At 34.3% G+C, this 23,248-nt stretch overlaps 4 protein-coding genes across 5 annotated transcripts; 3 read left to right on the top strand and 1 right to left on the bottom strand.

The window, feature by feature from the left end:
• Positions 1-369: 369 nt before the first annotated feature.
• LOC145115817 (putative glutathione S-transferase) lies at positions 370-1,602 on the top strand. The gene is made up of 2 exons (XM_079052171.1): positions 370-792; positions 1,127-1,602. Exons 1-2 carry the CDS (start codon positions 469-471, stop codon positions 1,478-1,480), a joined length of 678 nt encoding a protein of 225 aa, XP_078908297.1. The 5' UTR covers positions 370-468; the 3' UTR covers positions 1,481-1,602.
• Position 1,603: 1 nt separating this feature from the next.
• On the bottom strand, positions 1,604-4,278 carry LOC145115818 (putative sugar phosphate/phosphate translocator At3g14410). The gene is made up of 7 exons (XM_079052172.1): positions 4,166-4,278; positions 3,647-3,754; positions 3,388-3,422; positions 3,184-3,296; positions 2,836-3,097; positions 2,449-2,708; positions 1,604-1,762 (listed from the first exon to the last, which is right to left on the bottom strand). Exons 1-7 carry the CDS (start codon positions 4,265-4,267, stop codon positions 1,638-1,640), a joined length of 1,005 nt encoding a protein of 334 aa, XP_078908298.1. The 5' UTR covers positions 4,268-4,278; the 3' UTR covers positions 1,604-1,637.
• Positions 4,279-12,436: 8,158 nt separating this feature from the next.
• Positions 12,437-15,648, top strand: LOC145115812 (glycolate oxidase-like). 2 transcript variants are annotated; one of them, XM_079052164.1, is made up of 10 exons: positions 12,437-12,591; positions 13,068-13,239; positions 13,326-13,450; positions 13,570-13,616; positions 13,696-13,773; positions 13,872-14,063; positions 14,171-14,303; positions 14,386-14,486; positions 14,580-14,684; positions 15,273-15,648. In XM_079052164.1, exons 2-10 carry the CDS (start codon positions 13,103-13,105, stop codon positions 15,462-15,464), a joined length of 1,110 nt encoding a protein of 369 aa, XP_078908290.1. In that variant the 5' UTR covers positions 12,437-12,591; positions 13,068-13,102; the 3' UTR covers positions 15,465-15,648. The 2 variants fall into 2 exon arrangements, with proteins under 2 accessions (XP_078908290.1, XP_078908291.1); XM_079052165.1 differs by lacking the exon at positions 12,437-12,591 and adding an exon at positions 12,666-12,809.
• A 2,074-nt stretch (positions 15,649-17,722) lies between these two features.
• On the top strand, positions 17,723-23,097 carry LOC145115809 (uncharacterized). The gene is made up of 7 exons (XM_079052162.1): positions 17,723-17,996; positions 18,276-18,357; positions 18,782-18,885; positions 19,053-20,634; positions 20,721-21,187; positions 21,253-21,943; positions 22,036-23,097. Exons 4-7 carry the CDS (start codon positions 19,054-19,056, stop codon positions 22,726-22,728), a joined length of 3,432 nt encoding a protein of 1,143 aa, XP_078908288.1. The 5' UTR covers positions 17,723-17,996; positions 18,276-18,357; positions 18,782-18,885; position 19,053; the 3' UTR covers positions 22,729-23,097.
• The last annotated feature ends 151 nt before the right edge of the window (positions 23,098-23,248 follow it).

Below are 23,248 nucleotides of genomic sequence, written 5' to 3'. Positions count from 1 at the left end.
GTGGTCAGTAACTGGTGGTCGGAGTGGTCGGAGTGAGAGTGCAAGTGGGTCCCACTAGTCAACTAATCAATTAATTCATTTCTTTAATTGAAAAAAAAACTGAAAAAAAAATGTTAAGGGCATTATAGTTCTTTTCTATTAGGTAGAGAGTTACACCGTAACAAAATCAAAACCTAAGAACGGTCCGAATGTAAAAAAAAATAAAAAAAAAACATAGAGACTAAACACGTAAATTTGACCAAACCACAAAGACGATTTTAATAATTTGTTCTTAAAAAAACAATTGATTTTAAAAAAATAAAAAAGTAAAAATAAAAAACAAAAATAAAAATAAAAATGAAGTAACCCGAACACCTACCAAAGCTTACCTTTCCCATTATCAATACATATCTACACACTTCCCAGTTCCCTTCCCACACACTGCCACACAAACAGTATCAACTAAGAACTAAGAACCCTTACCCAACAATGGCGAACCAATTAGAAGAGTTGATTCTGCTGGATTTCTGGCCGAGCATGTTTGGGATGAGGGTCAGGATCGCACTTGCTGAGAAGGGTGTTTCATACGAATACAGAGAAGAGGATTTGAGGAATAAGAGTCAGCTTCTCTTGAAGATGAACCCGGTTCACAAGAAGATTCCGGTTCTCATACACAAGGGCAAACCAATCCGCGAGTCTAGCATCATCGTTGAATATATCGATGACGTCTGGAAAGACAAATCTCCATTGTTTCCTTCTGATACATACGACAAAGCTCGTGCGAGGTTTTGGGCTGACTTTATTGATAAGAAGGTAACTTTGACCTTTCTTGATTCTTTTTATCTACTAGTAATAGTCTAATATTATATTTACCAGGGTTTATAGTTGACGTTTTGATTCCCCTTCAAGACAATTACAAATTACTTAATTTTGCTTAAATTATTTCTTAACATAAAAGACTCTAAATTCCATCCGTGTAGAACAATTGGGTTTAACTTTGCATCTGGGATTCTTGTATCAAGCAAGGTTCTTTCTTTCTAAAAAACGCAAGGGGAAAAGATGAGTACCCTTTTGGATTATATTCGCGAAATACTTTGTGCTCTTAGATTATGAAATCTTTTGTGTAAATTATTGTATGAAAATGCAGTTATACCAAAACGGGAGGACTTTGGTGTTCACAGCAGAAGGGGAAGAACATAAGGCAGCCAAGAAAGAGTTCATCGATTGCCTTAAACTGTTTGAAGAAGAGCTTGGAGACAAACCTTACTTTGGAGGTGACAGTTTTGGCTACGTTGATGTGTCTTTGATCCCATTTTATTCATGGTTTCATTCCTATGAAATCTATGGAAAATTCAACATAGAACAAGAGTCCCCAAAACTGATCGCATGGGCCAAAAGATGCATTCAGAACAACCAAAGCGTGTCTAACACCCTTCCAGACTCGCTAAAGATCCTTGGCTTTGTTCAGATTGTAAGGAACGCATTTGGACTCTGCGACTAGAACTTTGAAGCTATCAAAGCCAATATGTTGTTGAACTAGTTTCACTTTCTTGATGGAAAACACTTGGATGTGTTTTTCTTGTATTAATAAATGACGTTATATTTACATTTTGATTGTTACAATGTGTATCTTTACATATTTGTGCTTTTTGAATCTACTAAACAGAAGCTGATGTAGGGGGTGATATAGTTCTTGTAGTCGAAAGCTTGGAACCAGCAGAAGTTTCATCACATGCTTCTTTTTTTAACTTGTGGTTATTGTATGCAGCTACACCACCAATGGCTGCACCAACAACATTGTTTCCAATCGTTAGTATTTTCTTGTGTGTAAGATTTAAATAGATAGACTAGTCATAAATTTTCAATCCAAAAGAGCCTTTAGTGAGAGAAAACAAACCCCAACATACTAGAGTCAGATGAGATTATGTTTAGCTGACATCTGTCCTAGATTTTTTCTCCAAAAACCAAAGGAAGAATGTGTAAACCTCAACATATATAGAGGTAGATGAGACTGTGTTTAGACGATGTAGGACATTAATGTGTCCCTATGCTAATCAACAATCAACTAACTGACATATGTTTTAGATTTTCTCTCCAAAAGCCTAATGAATAGTGGATAAACCTCAACATATATATAAGCAGATGAGATTGTGTTTAGCTGATGTCTAGATGATGTGTCCTTATGCTAATCAACTGACACATGTCCTAGATTTTCTCTCCAAGAGTCTAATGAGGAGTAGGTAAACCTCAACACATATAGAGGCAGATGAGACTGTGTTTAGCTGATGTGTAGATGATATAGGACACTAATGCACCCCTATGCTGCTAATCAACTGACACATGTCCTAGATTTTCTCTCCAAGAGTCTAATGAAGAGTAGGTAAACCTCAACATATATAGAGGCAGATGAGAATGTGTCTAGTCATTGTGAGAATAAATGTAATCAATTTTTAATAACCAAAGAATTACCTATAGCATAACCGAAGAGATTGACCATGGAGAGCTTTGTATCGGCAAAAAGGATGGCAGACAACAAGACAACCACCCAATCTTTAACAACTCCAGCAACACGAATAGTTAAAGCACTTGTATGTTGTATCACAAGAAAAACCGATAAATTGAGAGCAAAAGTAGAAAGGGAATTGAAAGCTAGCACCAAAGGCCGAAAGCTCCATGACTCCATCTTTGGCATCTCCAAGAAGATCCATGGAACAAACAAGCATACAGCGCTGCACAGCGAACCAAAATTCTGCTCACATGGGCAGAATTTCTCTATATATAAACATATAGACAAGATGTATATAAAAACAACATACTATATTTGGTAACTTTAGAAGTTAAAAGATATATACATGCCTGCATGGGCTGACGTAAAACATCATGGAAATGGGGTTTAGTCTAACACCCTTTCTTTTCACCAAAATCTCCATGAATATGAGCCTCAATGCTTCACCAACAACACCTCCCATTTGATAAACAACACCAACCCAATTGATGTTGATTTCTCCATAAGATGCCACTAAAACTCCAAAGCTTATTACAGACATTATAAGAAGCATGCTGCAACTCATTGCTTCAAGTCCAACTGCTACACCAAGAGCAAAAACGACTACGGGCACTGTGTATCAAAAAGATTTTTGGATGTATATACGATTCATTAGATCTTGTATATATGATAAGATTAAACGTTTTATGTATACTTACTTATTGCTTTTAACATTTGGGCAAATGATACGGATATATAGAGGTATGCAGTGTTTCCAAGCCAAAGAGTCACTGCAAACATTGCACCAATTGGAAAGACTGACGTGGTGTATCTGCATGCAAATTAAGTAGTGTTATATATTCCTTTTAACATTTGGGCATATGATACGTATATATAGAGATTGTTTCTTGTTTGTTGCTCACATTTCGAGAGTCATTCCTTTTTGGACTTCCATAATCTGACAAGATACAAGATAGTGTTATAGATTGTAAGAATGTAGAGTAAGTGCAAAAAATGGTCATTTTTTTGGTTCTGAAATGAAAATGGTCCTTACTCATTGCCCAAAACGAGAATAAAATTACACTCCAATAAGGACTATCGATAGGATAAGATTTTATCATAGATCATTTTTGCAGTTTACTGAGAAATGTATAAATGTGTACATTATTAAGGTTTCATTACCTTGGTAACTTTGGTGAGTACAAAACATATCACAGAGGAGAATACCATATGAAGTAGCGTTAGGCCGAGAGGATATGGAAAGTTAATCTCTTTCGATGACAAAACCCACTGCATTCCAATTGTTTCCATGAAAAATAAGGTCAAAATTTTATCCAAGTAAAACAAATACATATACAACCGATCATGCAAATGAATGAAACTTTATTTATCGATAACTGATAAAATGATTGTATAAATATAATATATATTCTTGCTTTAATCTTTAAAAGAATAACCAAACAAAGCAAACATTTTGTCGTATTTCTTGATTAATTTATACGACCCTGTTGTCATAAGAACATTTAAGACGCCATAATGGCATTACAGGTTCGTAATTCTATGCTTCTTTCTGCAACATTACCAAAAAAACGAAATGGAACAACAATCAATGGAAAAAAGCAAGCGAAATTAATGTCTGTTACAGGATATACATCACATATCCAAATGTAATAAAAAATATCTTCATAGAGATGAGAAAACCTTGTTAAAGAAAATTTGACCGCTAGAGAGGGAAATGTAAATAAGAAGATATGAATATGTTAGCATTTCTTTCCTAGATGAATTTCTTATTTGATCTGCCATTGACGGTGATATATTTCTTTTCTTGTTTCTTTTGAAAAACCTGTATGGAGTATGGTATATACATGTACAAAATTTGGGGTGGAGGGGAAGAGAAGGAAGGAACGAAGGTTTTTTTTGGCTAGATCACACCACTGATATTAAGGAAATAAAAAGGGGTAAAATTAGATTTGATTTAGTACGTTGGTTTTTTTTTCCGTAATAAGTGGATTTATATGTGAATTATGCGTTTGAAAAAGAGATATACACAGAGCAACTAGATTTTAAAAAAGCTTTTAGCTTTTATCGGCAAAGGTATGCAACTCGCTTTACCATCGGCAAATGCAATGACATCAAAATGGCATGGCATGGTGGAGCCTAGGTGGCGACTATGATGCACAAAAAGTTGGGGCTTGGAATGTCACTACTCTCTTTAGTCTAACTTTATGTAATTTTGTAATTTTAAAAGCTAACAACTAGTTTACTGAACACTTCTATACAAATAAAAACTATAGTTTTTAAATTCCATATTCCAAGTACCAACTAGTTTTACCAAACACATTGCATTTTAGTGATCATATAGTGTTTTGTTGAAATCATCCTCATATTTAAGAAATCAAATGAAGGGGTTATTGGCTCATGATAAAAAGGTTCAAAATCATGAATATGCTGTACTATTTTTAAACAGCGATTTTTTTTCATACACAATAATTTGTGTTTTATAGTGTTGTACTACAATACAACATTTTAGCACAATTTGTTGTTTGTAGAAAAAAATTATTGTATACGAATCAGTTTCCATGGTTAAATCAATTTAATTAGTTTTAAATTAGGATAGTCATAATATATCAATAAATATAGGGGTTGCAGTATTACAAAATAATCATCTTTTACATGTTGATCACCAGATATATGTTCATTTTGAGAAGATGGTTTAACATAATTACTTTATTAATGAATCAACTTTTCTATCATAATGTAATATCGCGATTAGTAATAGTAAGTGGTAACAATATTTTCCCTAGAATATCTTTCTATGTATTGATTTGAATATATACATATACGTAAAAGGCTTGGGCCCAAAGACACATGAATACAAAATGCTTATTGTACAACATAAAAGTTTAACAACGATTTCGTTTTAAAACAAATATAAAATTTGGGGGTTACAATCTACAAATCACACCATCATAGTAAATTCAAAAGTAGTGTTAATTCCCATAACCCTTGTATTTAAATCCTCATTCGATAATATTTGGGCTTTATACTTTGTCTTCGGCTAATAACTTGAGGACTTCGAATGCCTTTTAATATATATTGTTTTAAATATTATGTTAAAACTCTTGTACTACACGAGATGAACAAATAAATAGCAAAAATGAAGAATTAAGTATGTACTATAAATAATAAAGTAATGATATAAGACTTTCGATACTATTTAGGATGAAGACTTTTCAACACTATTTAAGAAGAAGACGCAAGTTAGATATAATAATCTAAAATCAAACTATGCAAAGACTTTTCAACTTGATTATGGTTTGCTAAACTGAATGAAGCAAATAAATAATCTTCCATTGATAATTGTTTGTGTCCTTGGACTCGTGTTATAAAGCTATTTTTGTGTATCTTTGTTTGTTTCCTCATTTCTATTAAAATTATAGTTTAGAACTTTAGATCCCTAGTTGACCACCACTAATTTCATATAATAGTCCCATAGAAATAATAGAACATGGGAGATAGGATATTATGGATATAAAATAAAAGAAGCCTAAATGATTTATAAACTATGAGATAGTTTTTGCATGCTGAGTAGGGATAAAGGTTGTTGAATATCTCTAGTTTACTCCAAGTTGTCATATTTTAGGTTACCAATTAACTTTGTCATCGTATTCTAGTTCAAATACACACAAAATACATAATCATAAGAAACGATGTAAAATGGATAGATATACCAAAGTAAAACCAAATAGAAAAAAAAATAGTATTAGAAAAAAATGTCGACAGTGAAAATCATTGTTTATCATTTTTAAAACTGATTCATTTTTATAAAATCATTTTATAAATATATCAACTGCAAAAGTTATGTTGGAGTGATAATTTGTCAATTGCAATGTGTGGACCATGTATTTTGTAAGGGAAATGGTCAGATTGATGAAAGAAAAACGTTTACCTGCTGCATAATTTCCACAAATGTAATTCAATATGTTGTGACAATCTTCATTATAAAAGGTACAAAATAAGGTAACATTCACACACACATACACAAACAAACATGGACATTTATATTATTACACATACACACACAAACATGGCAACAAAAATGTTGGGGGGCAAAAAAAATATAAGGACATAAAACATGCAAGGGTAATCAGTTTAGCCTGTATACAAATACATATACATATGTACATATACATACATGCATATGTATATGTGTTTTTTTTTCAACGAAGAACAAACAAAAATGTAGGGGGACAAAAAAATGCAGGGGCATAAAACAGAAAATCCAAACAATGCAGGGCTAATCAGTCTAGTCTGTATACAAATACATATAATATGTACATGTACATACATGCATATATATACGCAGTGTTGTAAAACTCACCGAGTTGGCCGATTACTCGTCCGAGTACTCCCTACTCGGCCTCTTACCAAGACGAGTTACAGAATCCGAGTACTCCTCGATCAGCCCCTTACTGATGCGAGCAGTGTTGTAAAACTCGGCCAACACGGTGATTAATATGTATAATATACTTAATGATTATTATTTAACACACACACATATGATTATTACTACATATATATATATATATATATATATATATATATATATATATATATTAACTTTTCAGTAATTATTTACGAAGCGAGACCATTGTGTGTTTTTTCATTTTTTTGTGTATTCATATGTATCTAATTTTGTTATATATTTCAACCAACTTATGGTTTTAACTTATGATTTTGACATATATAAATTTCATAAAAATATTTCTACATTAATTACCAAATCCGTGTACTCCCCAAGTACTCCCGAGTACTCGCTACTTGGTAGTCGGCCGAAGAGGTACCGAGTAGTGAGTTCTACAACCATGTATATACATGGTTTTTTTTAGTTGAGAGCAAGAAATGGCAAAAAAAATGCAGGGGGACAAAAAAAATGCAGGGGCATAAAATAGAAATTTTTTGTATGCAGGGGTAAAGGAGTGATAACGTCTATTTTATGCATATATTTATGACGTTTTCTTATTATTTTATACTATGTTTTTATGTTATTTAGAACTAAAATATACTTAATATGCTATGAAATGTTAAATTATAGTTAAAATGAGAGCTGGAAAGCAAAAGGATGAGAAAGGAGCTAAAAGACGTAAAAAGGATGTTGTTGGACAGCTTGACCCCTCGTCAGTGTTTTGGTCATATCTCATGACTCGTAACTCCGATTGACGTGATTCAAAATGTTCTGAAAACTAGACACAATTTCGGACGACTTTCATGTTTTAAGAAAATGGTGACTCCCAAGGAACTCATCGAGTTCAACACAAATTCGTCGAGTTGATCAGAAGCTTCGCGATTCTTGACGCTGACTTGGGGAATACGGGATTTCAACGAAGATATATCTTCAACCCTAGATTGATTCCTGCGATTATAAACCCACAAGAAGCGGTTTTGAGGGTCTAGAAGGCGGTCGGAAGGCCGTTAAGCTGATATGGAGCGAATATCTGAAGGATTGGAGAGCTGATTCATGTTGGTAATCATGTAGTTTGTTAACGTGAAACATGTTTAGCATTCCATTATGATTCTATATGCAATTACTTTCTGATTTAGGTGTTAGAACCATTTTCTTTGTGTTTATGATTAGATGAAACATTGATTTATGGATTAATTGCTATTTGGATTGTTTTATTCGTGTTTAATTTATCTTGTTGAGCTTGTTAAAAGATCCTTATGTGTTAATGATAATTATTTTCTGTTAATAATCAAATTTATTGAGTTGTATGTGTTTAAATCAAACTAATAGACACGCAAAGAAACCGACAAATAATATTGAGAATTATATGTCGATTAGGTGCGAATAATAGATCCAATTATTGTTATTATATTTACCAAGTTTCGTCCAAAACCAGATTAATCCTTCTCGATTAGATCTGATTATAAGAAAGGTAGAAGAAGACTGTCCTGTTGTTGGACGAAATTAAACTCAAGACAGAAAGTAAAACCAACCTGTTGATGGCTGATCTTGAACTTCAGATAACTGCACGGATCGGACTCCTGTCCTTAAAGGTTTTTACTTCGCTTCTACTGGCTGTAAGCAACAGAGTAAAACCCCAGGATTTAATGCAGATCTATCGATTTTCCAACAGCACTGGAGATCGATAAACACAAAGCGAATATTCGGAAACGGGAAGAAAAAACGCAGAGAGTGGGAGAGAGCTCTGATTTTTGTGAGAGTATCAAATGGCTCATAGGGAGCAGTATTTATAGGTATCAAAACCCTAGAAGGCATAAAACGGGCCCCAGAAACCCTAGGGCGACGAATTGCTCTCCAAGCAAGTCGTTTCCTGATCCTTCTAGAATGCCCCGATGACTTATCCTCCACGAACTCAACGCCGGTCAACCATTTGACCGGATCGGTCAAACCGGCTTGACCCGAACTCGTCAAAAAATAAAAGCTCCTCAGCTCCCAGCGACCGATGCGTCGTGCGCCTAAATTGCGCACTCGCGGCGTCGGCTAGTGCTAGGCTAGGCTAGGCGCGCACGTGGGCTTGGCCCATTCCTTTGATCCACTAAAGCCTTTGAAGGCCTATCAAGGGAATAAGCTTATAAACCCACAAAAGTTTCTTCCCCCCACCAATGTGGGATACAAAGGAAATTGCCAACTTGCAATTCCTTTATATATATAAAGTTCCAACAGTATGAACATTTTCTTAATTGCTTGAATCATATAGTTTTGTGAAAACAAGATTGTATGCTTAGTATTAGTGAACATAAACCTAAGGTTAATTAGAAAATAAGTAAGTTAATGTGTGAGCATGTGTGATGACCAATCATACAAGAGTTAATTAAATTAACAAAATTGATTAACTATTATTACAAGTCTTGATTGATACAAACTGAACACTAGGAAACTTGTTAGTTTAATCAATTGGCCACTGTTTGAATTGACTTGTTTGCTAAAGGATTAGTAATAGTGAACATGAACCTAATCATTTTAGAAATCGGTGAACATGAATAAATAAATCTGTGTGTGCAATTGTCTATGATTTCAAGATGTAATTTGTCTAAACCAAAGTACCTAAAGAGATTTGTCTTCGGTCAACTTATCGAGATTTGTTATTTATTTGTTTGTTTGAGATTTAATTCCATAAAACCTTTCTTCACTGCTTTTGTATGTTTTGTGTAACCTATAATCAAACATTTTAAATTAATTCACTACCGTTCCCCTTGTGTTCGACACCCTTGCTTATCAAAGCTATACTATACTCGATCGGGTTCACTGCCTGTAAGGTGTGGTTTAGATGCGATAAACTAGGAATTATAAATAAAAAACTAGTACATTAAAAATACACATCAAGGAGCAATGCATTAATAAGAGGAAATCAAAGTAAAATGTTATAACTGATAGTACTTTAACATTTTATAACAATTTATCATGAACGTGTTAGATGAAGATGCAAACTAAACAAAATTATAAATTCTATTATAATATCATATAGTAACACATACAGAAATTTGTAAATGGCATGTTCAATCATAAAAGAGAAAGTGTTTATCTACATCATTATCATTTTAATTATGATTTTTTCCTTTTTCCTTATTAAGATTTACTAATCATCACTTTGGGATAAGCAATGATTGTATATGTAGTCTATATGTGTTAGATGTCATTTTATGTATCTTTGATATTTGTTTTTATTAGTGTTTTGAAACATATTTTATGTTTTTCATATGCATTAGTTTAAATAATGTTTGGCCCATGTTTTTTGTTAGATATTACTCATGTTTTTATGTCATTTTCAGGTATTTCGAGTGGAGCAGTAATTTGGAAGCAGCTTGAATGCATTTTTTGGAGCTTAATGGAGCTAAAACACATGATGGAAGTTCCCTAAAATGTGCCCTAGACCAAGCTTCAGGATTTATATTTCGTAAGTATTCCCATATTGGTTCTTTTTTTCCTTTTCATTCTGTCTATGACAACATTAAAACCATCAACTATATAGGCTCTACAAGCCTCCCAAAAAATTGCTTTAACTGTCTTAATCTGCCCGTATCTAGCTACTATGTTGAAATACAAATTGACACCACATATTTTGTGATGAGCGTGAGGAAAAATGTTGGCAACAGATGTCGCTATAGATGGAGACCTATCAGATATAATTGTAAGATCCTCCATATTGCCAATGAATCACATAGTTTTTTAAAAACCATGTCCAAGAATCTGTACACTCATTTTTGCATATACCATATGCAACCAGTGATATTTGGTTTTGTCCATCCTTAGTAACTGCAAGTAACATGGTGCCTTTAAACTCGACATTTAGGTGGGCTTCATCTACTACAAGGGTTGGCTTACAACAATTGACAAAACAGCGTACCTACAATACATTGTATATCTATTTAAATATACTGATTATAGTTAAGTACATCAAAATAAAAATAACAATAATAATAATAATAGTAATACTAACCGAGCAACCAAGTGCGACATACAAGAACTCAAACCGATCATCAACATCTGTTTAAATATGTGTCACCGATCATCAACATCTGTTTGAGGTACAATAGGAGTCATGAAAGTATGTATTGAGTTTTTGCTCCCTTTATCGTTGGATAAATTAGCAACCGACTCATTTCCTCTCCCGCCACCCTCCGTAACCGCATCACCTTCATCAGCCACCACAAAACACTTTCACAACCCTTCCTCCAACCAATTTGATTATGTTGATCAACATTCTAACCTAAATGTCTTCAACTATGGCTATATAATAATTCAATTCAGGATGACGAAAACGAAGACTAATTTTATATCTATCTAACAATTCGGTTTTCATTTTCACCAAAGATATAAAATCACTATAACTAATATACTCGGAAAATATCAAAGTAAATTCAGAAATATCTCCATGTGGACATACATATTCCAGATTTGTCTGTATAACTTCCCACCTCCCACCAGTTACAACAAAATATTTACTTATTTTATTAGAGAGGTTTCAAACAAAATTTCAAAGAAATAACAGCTAAAATGATAATTTTTGTTGCAAGACTTTATATATAATATGGTTGTTCCGTAGTCGAACCTATCATTTTAATAGTCAAACTAAAAAAAAATTAAAAATTGCGTAAAATTGCAGATGAAACATCAGAGGAAATCGCAGATGAACTTAGTTCATCTGCGATGGTCAGTGGTGTGAGGGGGTATTTATACCGAAAAAAATTAAAAAAAATAAAAAAAAACATCCAAAAACATACAACTGCCAATGCATGCCCACACTTTAAACACTTGTACATTCGCATATCAAAATGCAAAACCGCAGATGACACTAATCCATCTGTGACTTTAGTGGTTATTTTTGTAATTCTTGATTTTTTTTTGACTATTTTATGGAAAGAGATTAATTTTTTTTTTGGTTATTTTATGCAAAAAGATTAAGAAAAATAGTTATATTTATAATTTTCTCTTTATTCATTTATTAATTGCAAAGAGTATATATAAATTCGGGTTTCGCAACCGGAGCTCAACCCCCCCCCCCCCCCCCCCCCCCCCCCCCCCGATCAACAAGCTGACCCCCTCTCTTCTCCGTTGCGAATATGGCACAACATATCTTGTAATTCACTGGAGCTGTATACCAACTTATCAATGGCCCTCGTCTCAGACCTCGTGACCTTATCCTTATCAATGGCCTTTGACCTTTGCCCTACCAATCGTCTGCCAGAAAAAGAAAAGGTGGCGACTTTTGCGTTTAAAGCCTCCAAAATCTTTCATTTCCTATTTGTTCTTTCAACTTCGGGGAAGAAATAGAATGTGGATAATGGAGAAAAACTATGAAACACACGATCAATTATGTGGAGGAGAGCCACCCAGTTGCCTCCCCTCGATTGGATTTGGTTTTCATTCCTTACCTTCAATTACCCATCCCCTATTTTTGTCTTCATCCCATTTTCTTCATACATTTCTTTAAATTTATCTGGTACACACATGACCCATGATCTCTCTCTACTTTATCTTTAAGCTGTTTTTGTCTTTTAGTTCCTCCATTTTTTACAATTTTTGTTGCTTATCTATACCTGTTCTCCACTTGGGTTTTGCTCACTCTTTTCAATAGAAACGGAAATACCCAACTGCCCAAAAGGTTTGCTTCTGGTTCTCTCTCACCAAAACCCATACCCCTTATTCCATTTATATTACTGAGTTGAGTAATTATTCGTATATTTATTTCAAACTGATGTGTATCAGAGTTAAGTTGAGTAGACATTCATCTCATCATTGCTTGCGTATTCATCTTTAAGCTGTTGATTTGCAATCTTTACCTCTAAAATCTGTTGTGGGCATCTTTAATTTCTAATTTTGGTATGTTTTGTTCAAAGTGTTCTTCATATTTACTTTATTTAACATGTTAATTACGTTTCGATTAGCATTTTGGATCAAGAAACAAAAAAAGAACACTTTAGGTGTTATTAAACAATAAAAAACACCTCAAGTTCATCGTGGATCATAGTTTTACAACTTAAAGTTGTCATTTTTGTTGATATGAAACGAGTTTACAAAAGAAAGATGAAAGATTCACCATGGGTTATGAATATAAGAATCAGTTTCTTTTGAATCAAGGTTTCTTGGAGGAAGCATTGGGGTAGATAAGAAAGATGGAGGTCACAAATGTTGAAGAGTATCAAGCAATTGCCAAAGAAAAGTTGCCTAAGATGATCTATGACTACTATGCTTCAGGTGCTGAGGACCAATGGACACTAGGAGAAAACAGAAACGCCTTTTCAAGAATCTTGTAAGCCCTCTATATGTTTTGAGATTAAATACATTTAAATCTGTGATGTTTTGTGTCTGAGTGCTTTTTATTTGTTAATTAAACAGGTTTAGGCCACGTATTCTAATTGATGTGAGCAAAATAGACATGACCACAACAATTTTGGGATTCAAATTATCTATGCCTATAATGATTGCCCCAACAGCTATGCAGAAAATGGCTCATCCTGAAGGTGAAAAACACATATTTCACCAAGATTTGTGTCATTCAAGTCTTATATTTCTTTGATTATGATGTTAGGACATTTCTGTTTCTGTAAAGCTTCATATCTAACACCATTGTTGAATGCAGGCGAGTATGCAACAGCTAGAGCTGCATCTGCAGCTGGAACCATCATGGTTGACTTTTTGACCTGGTTAATTTGAATTCTCACATGGGAAATTTGTATGATAAATAATTATTTTGTATTGATTGTAGACATTGTCATCATGGGCAACATCTAGTGTTGAGGAAGTTGCTTCAACTGGACCTGGAATCCGCTTCTTCCAGCTTTATGTAAGCAACCATTTTCTATTTTCTAAATCTTAAATCTTCAAGTATCAATAATTTTCAGGTTTATGTAAGAAATTTGTATGATGTATTATATTTATCAGGTGTACAAGGACAGGAATGTTGTTGCTCAGCTTGTGAGGAGAGCTGAAAAAGCTGGATTCAAGGCCATTGCTCTTACAGTTGATACACCAAGGCTTGGAAGAAGAGAAGCAGACATCAAAAACCGATTTACTCTGCCTCCATTTTTGACATTGAAGAACTTTGAGGGTTTAGACCTTGGAAAAATGGATGAAGTAAGTAAACTAAATTCATCACATTTTGACCAAGTCAAAGTCAAAGTCAAAGTCAAAGCACCTCTAGTTTAAAGTCTAATGACATAATGTACATTATTACAATGCAGGCTAATGACTCTGGTTTAGCTTCTTATGTTGCTGGTCAAATTGACCGCACACTGAGCTGGAAGGATGTGAAGTGGCTCCAGACCATCACCAGCATGCCAATTCTGGTCAAGGGTGTCATCACTGCTGAAGACAGTAAGAATAAAATTAATTTACAACAAATTTTTAATTTTATAAAAATAATTAATAAATATCGTGTTTGTTAAAAAATTTGCAGCAAGGTTGGCGATTCAAGCTGGTGCAGCGGGTATTATTGTATCTAATCATGGAGCTCGCCAGCTGGACTATGTACCTGCCACTATCATGGCTTTGGAAGAGGTATTCAATTTCTCCATATATTTTATTATTATTATTATTTACAGTCTTATTTTTTATATAATGATTAACGAGGTGTGGTAACTTTTGCATTAGGTTGTGAAAGCTGCACAAGGCCGTGTCCCCGTGTTTTTGGATGGTGGGGTCCGCCGTGGGACTGATGTTTTCAAGGCTTTGGCTCTTGGAGCTTCCGGCATATTTGTAAGTACAATGCTGACATACTGTCATGTCAGCTGGTCCCTGTATGCTTGCTTGGCCTATAGCATGTGGGGACCAGCTGAAACTGACCTTATAAAAAGGCTAAAGTTTAATAAACTGGCCTCACAATCCTAAATAGGACCATATAAAAGAAAAATAAAAAGAGCAACTTACATTTTTGGTCCATAAGTATACTTGATTTTTGCAATTTTGGTCTGCATTTGAGGTTCTTGTAACGTTTTGGTCTCTGTTCAAAGTAAAATGACTACATTTGGTCTCTAGGTATAGCTGATTTTTGCAGTTTAGGTCCCAAAAGTATAGTAATTTTCTTGGAACATGGACCAAAAACATACAAAGGACCAAAATTGCAAAAATCAGCTACAATCAGGGACCAAAATAGTGATTTACTCAAATAAAAAACCGGGGACCTGTTTTTTTCCTATTACAAAAGGTTAGGACTTGGGAGTTTAATAATGGGGAAAACCTTGTTTTCCTAAGTAAAAAATCAAACAAACACCCACATACAACTTACCAGATCAAGTCCATTAAGTAAAAAAGAAACAACTTCTAAATTAATTTATGAAATTCTAGATTGGACGACCGGTGGTGTTTTCCTTAGCTGCTGAAGGAGAACTTGGAGTGAGAAAAGTACTTCAAATGTTACGCGAAGAATTTGAGCTAACAATGGCTTTGAGTGGTTGCACTTCACTCAAACAGATCACACGTGATCACATTGTGACCGAGTGGGATGCACCTCGAGCTCGCCCCTCACCAAGATTGTAGATATGATAATTTATCATCTCTAAACAAGGAATGTGCAAAGTAAAAGGTATAGCATGTGTTATAATTGCAACATTGTGCCAAAATACCTTTTTGGAACTTGTAATATTTGGAATTTATTTGTTCGGTGTACTTGAAATTTCTCGTTTTGGAATAATAAGTTGCGTGGATATACACATCACCTCAATGCTTTGTTATAACATTATTGTTGTATATTATTTTCCGAGACATGTTTCTTTTTTTGGAACGCCCTGAAGTGTATTAAAGAAGCAGCAAAACTCTAGCAAGGAGCTACAAACTGATCACGTGAATTTCGGGAGATGTTTGTAATAATGAAAACATAGCTTTTTTTGGAGAGCTATTAATAATCATTAGTTTCAGGACCCTGAAAATCTGGAAATAGTTGTACTTTGAAAATTATCGAAATACCATATAAAAGTTGTTAATCATCACTTACACTCCGCTCCCGAGTTTCATTTAACAAGAAAAAGGAAAGGAAGTGAGAAGATTTGGAAAGATCTTTGCTCCCGAGTTTCATTTAATGAACTAGCAGAGTGTTATACTCTATATGTTGTGAAATAATGGCTCTGCGATCACCTAGTGATAGACATGTGCTATATGCAATAAAAAACACACATAATAGCACACACGATCAAATAAAAAAATCGTAATTTGGTAAGAAGTGTGAAAAACAATATGCTTCATCAATCGAGAAAAAAGTATAATCACCATTTACTTAATGAAATGTCTTTTGGTAATTGATTTCATGAGAAACAATTTGGTTAGACAATGTGATGACTTTTAGTATCTAAAAAAATGTCAGATTATACAATGAATTTCTAAATGTAGTTACAATCTGCAAGGGTGATGATGGAAAGTTTGGAGATTTTGGGTGTGTTTGGTTTTATAAAATATCGAATTAAAGTAAAAAAAAAACTTTGTTTGTGAGTACGAACTTAAAACTTTTATTTAATTATAACAAAAAACTCATAATCCAAAGCTACTTCAGATAGCTTTTGAGAGATTTTAACATTTTTTAGCTTTTAACCTTACATAACCTTTATGTTTTATGTAATTATATATACACATTTTCAAAAACTTATAATTACTTTTGCGAGCACAAAGAAAAACTACAACTTTCAAGCTTCAACTATCTTTGCTAAACATACCTTGTGTTCTCAACTTTAAGACAATGGAGATACAAATAGAAGAAGCATGATGGAGAATCCTTTAATTGTAGAAGAATTTTAATTGTAGTAAGAATAAAAATCCAGTAATATATATATATATATATATATATATATATATATATATATATATATATATATATATATATATATATATATATATATATATGATAAAATGATCATATCGAGTTGTTGTTCTTTGCTCATTGTCTATCGAGGTTCGTTTGCAGTGACTTCAAGGCTTGAGTCATAACCTCCTACTCAAACTAAGGATTAGTCATAATGTACGTAAGCTGACCTGGACATCCTCGTTAGGAGAGACCCTTCTTTCCGAAAAAAAAATCATATTAGTAATATGATAAAATGATCATATCCATTTGTTGTCCTTTGCTCAATGGCGATCGATGTTCGTTTGCAGTGACTTCAACCATTCTTTCCGGAAAAATAATCATATTAAAAGTAATATGATAAAATGATCATATCCATTTGTTGTCCTTTACAGTGACTTCAGGGCTTGGGTCATAACATCCTGCTCGCACATGTGATCGTAGTGTCCTGACCTGGACACCCTTGTTAGGAGAGACCATTCTTTTCGAAAATAATATATATATATATATATATATATATATATATATATATATATATATATATATATATATATATATATATACACTGAAAGAGCATATTATTTATAATCATATTATAAGTAATATGATAAAATGATCATATCTCGTTGTTGTCCTTTGCTCATTGGCCATCAATGTAAGTGATTCAAGGCTTGGGACATCGCACATATGATTAGGCGTAGTGTACGTAAGCTGATGTGAACATCCTTGTTAAAAGACATTTTTTTTTCGAAAAAAATAATCATATTAAACGAGATTAACAAAAGTTAATATAACGATATATATTTGAATGAGAAGAAAAATGATAAAAATATCATCACCATCTATACAAATCTACCTATTAGGAAAAAAAATTTAAACTACTAATTAATAGGCTTAAAAAAAATAAAATGTATTTTATTATACATATATAGGGTACCATAGGGGTGTTGTAGTGCAGGGCGGTGTTAATAACTCAATATCGGAAGTCATATAAAATCGTACAAGTCTCTGTTTTGCTAGGGTTTTCTCTCGTTTCTCCATTTTTATGTCTACTTAAATTATCATCGATTTTGGTGGAATTGCAGCTTGCTTCAGCAAAAAAACAAATTGAAGAACAGACGAAGCCGGAACCCTAATACAATTTTGCTCTCGAAGAACGAATTATACAAACGCAAGTAGATGAACATGTTGACAACTATGCTGGATTCTCTGATAATCATACCCGGTTTGCTGGTCATGAGGTCTTGTCGAACTACATTTCTTGATTGAAAGTTCTTTAATTTTCTATTTCTTGTCTTAGTGTAAAACTAAAACCCACTAGACTGCATCTTTTGAAATGACATTGGGCCACTTTGTAGCTTAAATCTTTAAAATTGGCAAAATAGGATGCCATTATTAATCAAACTACATGAAACCTAGATCGTAGGCAGAAAACCTTCGGATTATAATGTCAGATATTGTCAATGCCCTGTTGCACCTCTTTAATTGTTGAAATTATTTGGTTTTGACCAAAAATGCAGGAGGAAATTGATCGGAAGTTAATGGAAGCCTTCTTCTTCAGGGATGCTCTTCCACATCACAAATTGGCTGACATTATATCTGGTAAGATTAAATAAAATTATCAAGGCCCTTCACTGTTTTTGTGAGGTCTGTTTATTACTGCTTACAATAACATAAAGTTGATATCTTTTGAACACTTTGAGCCATGGGGCCTTTGAATTTTGGCATATAAAAACCTGAGGTTATTAGGTAATGATGTTTCACCAAGGGCATATCACATCACATAGAAAACATTTACCCTTTTCTACCAAACAAATCATCTTACTTAACTTTTCTACCAACAATAGCAACCAAGTTGCATTTTTTAGCAATATAGGCAATTTGTAACAAGGAAGAGTTAGGCAAGTTCAATTCGTAAGTGGTGGTCAATAAATGATCATGTGGCAAATACTAAACGTCTAAACGTATCGATCATGTTTAATAAATAATAAGGGTTTAATTAAAAAAGGTTTCTCATTTATTGCAGGGGGAAGAAATACATTTTAGGAAAAGAAGAAGGCGAGCAATTTCAGTGACTAAAAACAAGCGATTTCAGAAAAGTTATTGAGGGATCGTTGAAGTCAAAATCAGGTACATATTCTTGCATAGTTTGAAATTGTGGGTTATGTAGTTGGAATCTGTATGAAAGTGTGAACACATAGTTTTTTTTTTACAGGGTTTTGATAATGGTCTCCTTGTTTTTATTGTTTATTTGAATGTTACTTACTTAGGGTTCTTTATTTTTGGTTTTTTAACAGTATGACATCTTCAAAAGCAAGAAAATCTTCAATTGAGATAAACTTCAATGGCATGTTTGTGACGAGTCCATTTGCTTATGAAGGAGGTGAAATCAAAGCACTTGATAATCTTGATTTCACAACCATGGAATACTCTGAGTTTTCTGATTTCTTGAAGAAGGAAACAGATGCAGACTGCTCAGGTATATATTATGTTATTCCTGGCAAGGAATTGCATAATGGATTAAGGCTTATAAAAAGTGATGTGGATTTCAAAATTTTTGTTGATTATGGACATAGAAGTAAGCGTAGAATTGCATTATACCTTGAACATTTCGATGAAGATTTGACAGAGTACCTTGAAGGGGTTGAAGATGTAGTAAACCACAAGATGGATGAGAGTGAAAATGAAACAGACAGCATGAGTGATGATGATGATGATGATGATGATGTTGATGATGACGACGACGATGATGACGATGAGAGTGAAGACACTGCTTCCATAGATCATTTGTCAGCAGATGAAGTAGAACTCAGTGAACTTAGAAAGAAGAAAAGAGCACGCATCATTGAACCAATCATGTTTGGTTCAGGGCGAAATAGTCTTTTTGATGCTGATGTTGATGAACTGTCGAAAGAAGATACTATGGTAATCGAACATGAAAGCTTTTTGAATGAACTTTCAATGTCTTTACAAAAACAGACACATAATAACATGAAGAATGATGGAGTAAAGTATCCTAGACATAATCCTAGTATATATTGGAAACTGATGAAACCTATACTTGGTGAGAGATATGAAAGTCCCCAACAACTGAAAGAATGTATCACAAATTATGCAGTTGCCAATGGTTATCAGATTTGGTTTGAAAGAAATGATCACATGAGACTTCTTGCAAGATGTTCCAAAAGAGCACATGATGATGAAACAAAATGTCCTTGGAGACTATGGGCTACATGGATGGGAAATGAGAAATCTTTTCAGGTAAAGTCACTTGTAGATGAGCATAAATGTGCAAGACACTTCAAATCTGCTTCACTTGTGAATTACAAATGGATTGCAAACAAATTTGCAACCAAAATAACACAAGATCCTGAAATCAAGCTAGTTGATTTACAAGCTGCTGTGTTGAAAAAATACAAGTGTCAGGTGAGTATAAGACTATGTCATAAAGCAAGAGCATATGCATTAAGTGAATATGAGCAAGGTGGAAAACTACATTATGGTAAATTATGGGAGTATGCTGAAGAGATTAAGAGAAGTAACCCTGGTAGCACAGTCAAGATGAATGTAAAAGTCAACCCTGATGATGGGAAGACTTATTTTCAAGGTTTCTATGTGTGTTTTCAAGGTTTGAAAGAAGGGTGGAAACATGGGTGTAGAAGAGTGTTGGGATTGGGTGAATGCTGTTTAAAAAGTGTTTATAAAGGTGTATTGTTATCTGCTGTAGGTAGGGATGCAAATAATCAAATATATCCAGTAGCATGGGCTGTAGTTAATGTTGAAAATAAAGAGAATTGGAGTTGGTTTCTTAAATTGATTAAAAAAGACCTCAATCTTGATGATGGGACAGGTGTCACTCTAATATCTAACGAACACATGGTATTGCTTCATACTTTTTTTTTTTTTTCATTATTCTTCAACACTTGCTATAACAAATATTAACAATGTCTTTTGTTACAATATAGGGAGTAATTGAAGCAGTGAATGATGTGTTGCCACAAGCAGAACACAGACAATGTGCCAGACATATTTATGATGATTTTACCGAAAAGTTTACTGGAGGGCAGTTTCGGCGTCTTTTTTGGGAAGCTTGCAAAGCATCGTTTCCTCAACAATTTGATAAGGTAATGGAAGAGATCAGAGTGGAAAATCCTGATGCATATCAATACTTAATGGATAAAGACCCCTCTACATGGTCAAGGGTCTTCTTTCAAACTAATGTAGGGTGTGATGCTGTTGAAAACGGGATTAGTGAGTGTTTTAACTCACTAATCTTTGATTTAAGGAGAAAGCCCATTGTCACCTTACTTGAATCCATCAGAGTTATAGTAATGGATAGAATGTCAAAAATGAGAGTTGAAGCTGAAAACTGGGATGATGATATTTGTCCCACCATTCGAAAGAAACTTGAACACACAAAAGAGTTAGAAAGGTAATAAAACGTTACTACTCCCAAATATTCATATGCAATTTATTTGATGTTATGTTTTTGTGAAGGTTTTGGCGTGTGATACCATGTGGTGGATCTTTGTTTGAGGTAAAACATGGAGCTGATGTTTTCATGGTGGATGAAATTGGGAAAACATGTAGTTGCAGGACATGGCAATTGTCTGGTTTACCTTGTCCTCATGCGATTGCTGCTATATTCTACATCAACAAGCTTCCGGAAACTTATGTTTCAGATTGGTTCCGGATGAAGATGTTGAATGAGGCGTACAGTCATCATGTGAAGCCATTGAATGGAATCAAAATGTGGCCTGAAACAAAGGGGGTTACCCCTTTAGCACAAAAGCCAGCTGTAAACATGCCTAGAAAAAGGGGGAAGTTGAGAAAAAGGAAAAGGGATGCAATGGAAGTGTATGTGTCTAGTGGAAGTGGGGCCATGGTGGCACATGTGTCTGGTGGTGGTGTGGTGGTGCATAGCTCTGGTGGAGGGACAGTGGATAGGGAAGGAAGAAGGATGACTTGTAAGAAGTGTTTACAGGTGGGGCATAATGTGAGATCATGTAAGAATGAAAAGAGGGATTCACCAAGAAAGGAGGCTAGACAGGCTGGAAGGAAGAAGGTGATTATTGTTAGTGAGGGGGGAGGAGGACGTACAGGTGGCAGAGGTGGAAGAAGGGGGAGAGGAGGTGGGAGAAAGGGTTTGTTTGGATCAGATCATATGACGGAAGATGATGTGATAGGGGTAAGATGGTCTTTTTTTTTTTTTGAATTTTGATGTATGATTAGATTAGATTGGCAATTAATGTGTTTGATTTTTGATATTGACATTGACAGTGTGGTGATGACATTCCTCTTGCTGTTTGGCCACCGCTTGGAGTACCACTTCTTTTGGACAAACAACATGTGGAGGTTGCAAAACAAGAAGAAACCGGAATGGAATTGACATCACAAAATCAAGAGGAAAGTGGAATGGAATTGACATCACAAAATAAAGAAGATGGAGTAGAAGTCAAAGACAAAGAGGCTAGCCCAAATAAAGATGAAGGGCTTATCTCACATGGTGTTGAAGACCCTATCCCCATTAAGGTTGAAGGTTCTCCTCCTCCTATACCACATGAAGAAGATAAAGGGCCTATTCCAATTCAAGTTGAAGACCCTATCCCACATAAACATCAAGATACTCCCTCAAATAAAGATCAAGAGCCTACCCCAATTAAAGAACAAGACCCCTCTATCATAAGTGAAGATCAAGGGCCTATTCCAATTGAGGTTGAGGGCCCTGAAGATCAAGAACCTATCCCAACTAAAGATCAAGAGGCTCCTATCATACATGAAGATGAAGGGCCTATTCCAATTGAGGTTGAAGTTGAAGTTGCGGACCCCATATCACATGAAGATCACGAAGAATCTATCCCAACTAAAGATCAAAAGCCTATTTCAAATGGAGAACATGAACATCAAGAGTTTATACCAAATGAAGCTAAAGAGTCTATCCCAAGTAGAATGAAGATAAAAAACCTATCCTAGATAAAGGGCAAGAGCCCATGCCACATGAAGATGAAAAGCCCATTACTCCACATGAAGATAAAGAGTCTATTCCTATTCTACCTCAGAAAGAAATGAGATCACAAGTTTCAACAAGTGAAAGGATAGTTAAGAACAAGTCAAGGAAAGGTAGTGTGGAGAAAGATGGGGAAGGAAGCAGCAGTATGGAGAAAGCAAAAGCAGTGATGTTAGATAATTAAAAGTTTTAGGATGTTATTTTTTGTTTAAATAGGGATTTTTTGTTTTTTCTGATCATGTGAACATGTTTGGGTGGGTGGGTGCCTTTGAATTGCTATTGTGGTTGTGGTGCCTTTTGAACATATGTGTATGGGACTTGGGACTTTTATTGCACTTGCAAAACCCTAGTACGATTTCACTTGATTGGTTAGGACAAAAATATGAGATTAAGCACTATAATTGAAAAGGATACATTTCATTCATTGATTTCCACATTAACTCAAAACTATCAAAACAAATTAAAATACATAATATCAAAACCAAC

This window comes from Lactuca virosa, chromosome 5 (assembly GCF_052849685.1).
Source record: "Lactuca virosa cultivar CGN04683 chromosome 5, Lactuca_virosa_CGN04683_v6, whole genome shotgun sequence".
NCBI classification, from domain to species: Eukaryota; Viridiplantae; Streptophyta; class Magnoliopsida; order Asterales; family Asteraceae; genus Lactuca; species Lactuca virosa.
The sequence above is the reverse complement of the archived record's forward strand: the minus strand, read 5'-3'. Positions and strand labels throughout refer to the sequence as shown.

Coding starts and splice junctions, on each gene's coding strand:
- LOC145115818 (XM_079052172.1), bottom strand. CDS start 4,267: ATGGCAGATCAAATAAGAAATTCATCTAGGAAAGAAATGCTAACATAT. Junction 3,755..4,165: donor GTCAAATTTTCTTTAACAAG/GTTTTCTCATCT, acceptor ATTGGAATGCAG/TGGGTTTTGTCATCGAAAGA. Junction 3,423..3,646: donor TACTCACCAAAGTTACCAAG/GTAATGAAACCT, acceptor GTATCTTGTCAG/ATTATGGAAGTCCAAAAAGG.
- LOC145115812 (XM_079052164.1), top strand. CDS start 13,103: ATGGAGGTCACAAATGTTGAAGAGTATCAAGCAATTGCCAAAGAAAAG. Junction 14,064..14,170: donor ACCTTGGAAAAATGGATGAA/GTAAGTAAACTA, acceptor ATTACAATGCAG/GCTAATGACTCTGGTTTAGC. Junction 14,304..14,385: donor TGTCATCACTGCTGAAGACA/GTAAGAATAAAA, acceptor AAAAATTTGCAG/CAAGGTTGGCGATTCAAGCT.
- LOC145115809 (XM_079052162.1), top strand. CDS start 19,054: ATGACATCTTCAAAAGCAAGAAAATCTTCAATTGAGATAAACTTCAAT. Junction 20,635..20,720: donor TAATATCTAACGAACACATG/GTATTGCTTCAT, acceptor GTTACAATATAG/GGAGTAATTGAAGCAGTGAA. Junction 21,188..21,252: donor CACACAAAAGAGTTAGAAAG/GTAATAAAACGT, acceptor GTTTTTGTGAAG/GTTTTGGCGTGTGATACCAT.
- LOC145115817 (XM_079052171.1), top strand. CDS start 469: ATGGCGAACCAATTAGAAGAGTTGATTCTGCTGGATTTCTGGCCGAGC. Junction 793..1,126: donor CTGACTTTATTGATAAGAAG/GTAACTTTGACC, acceptor ATGAAAATGCAG/TTATACCAAAACGGGAGGAC.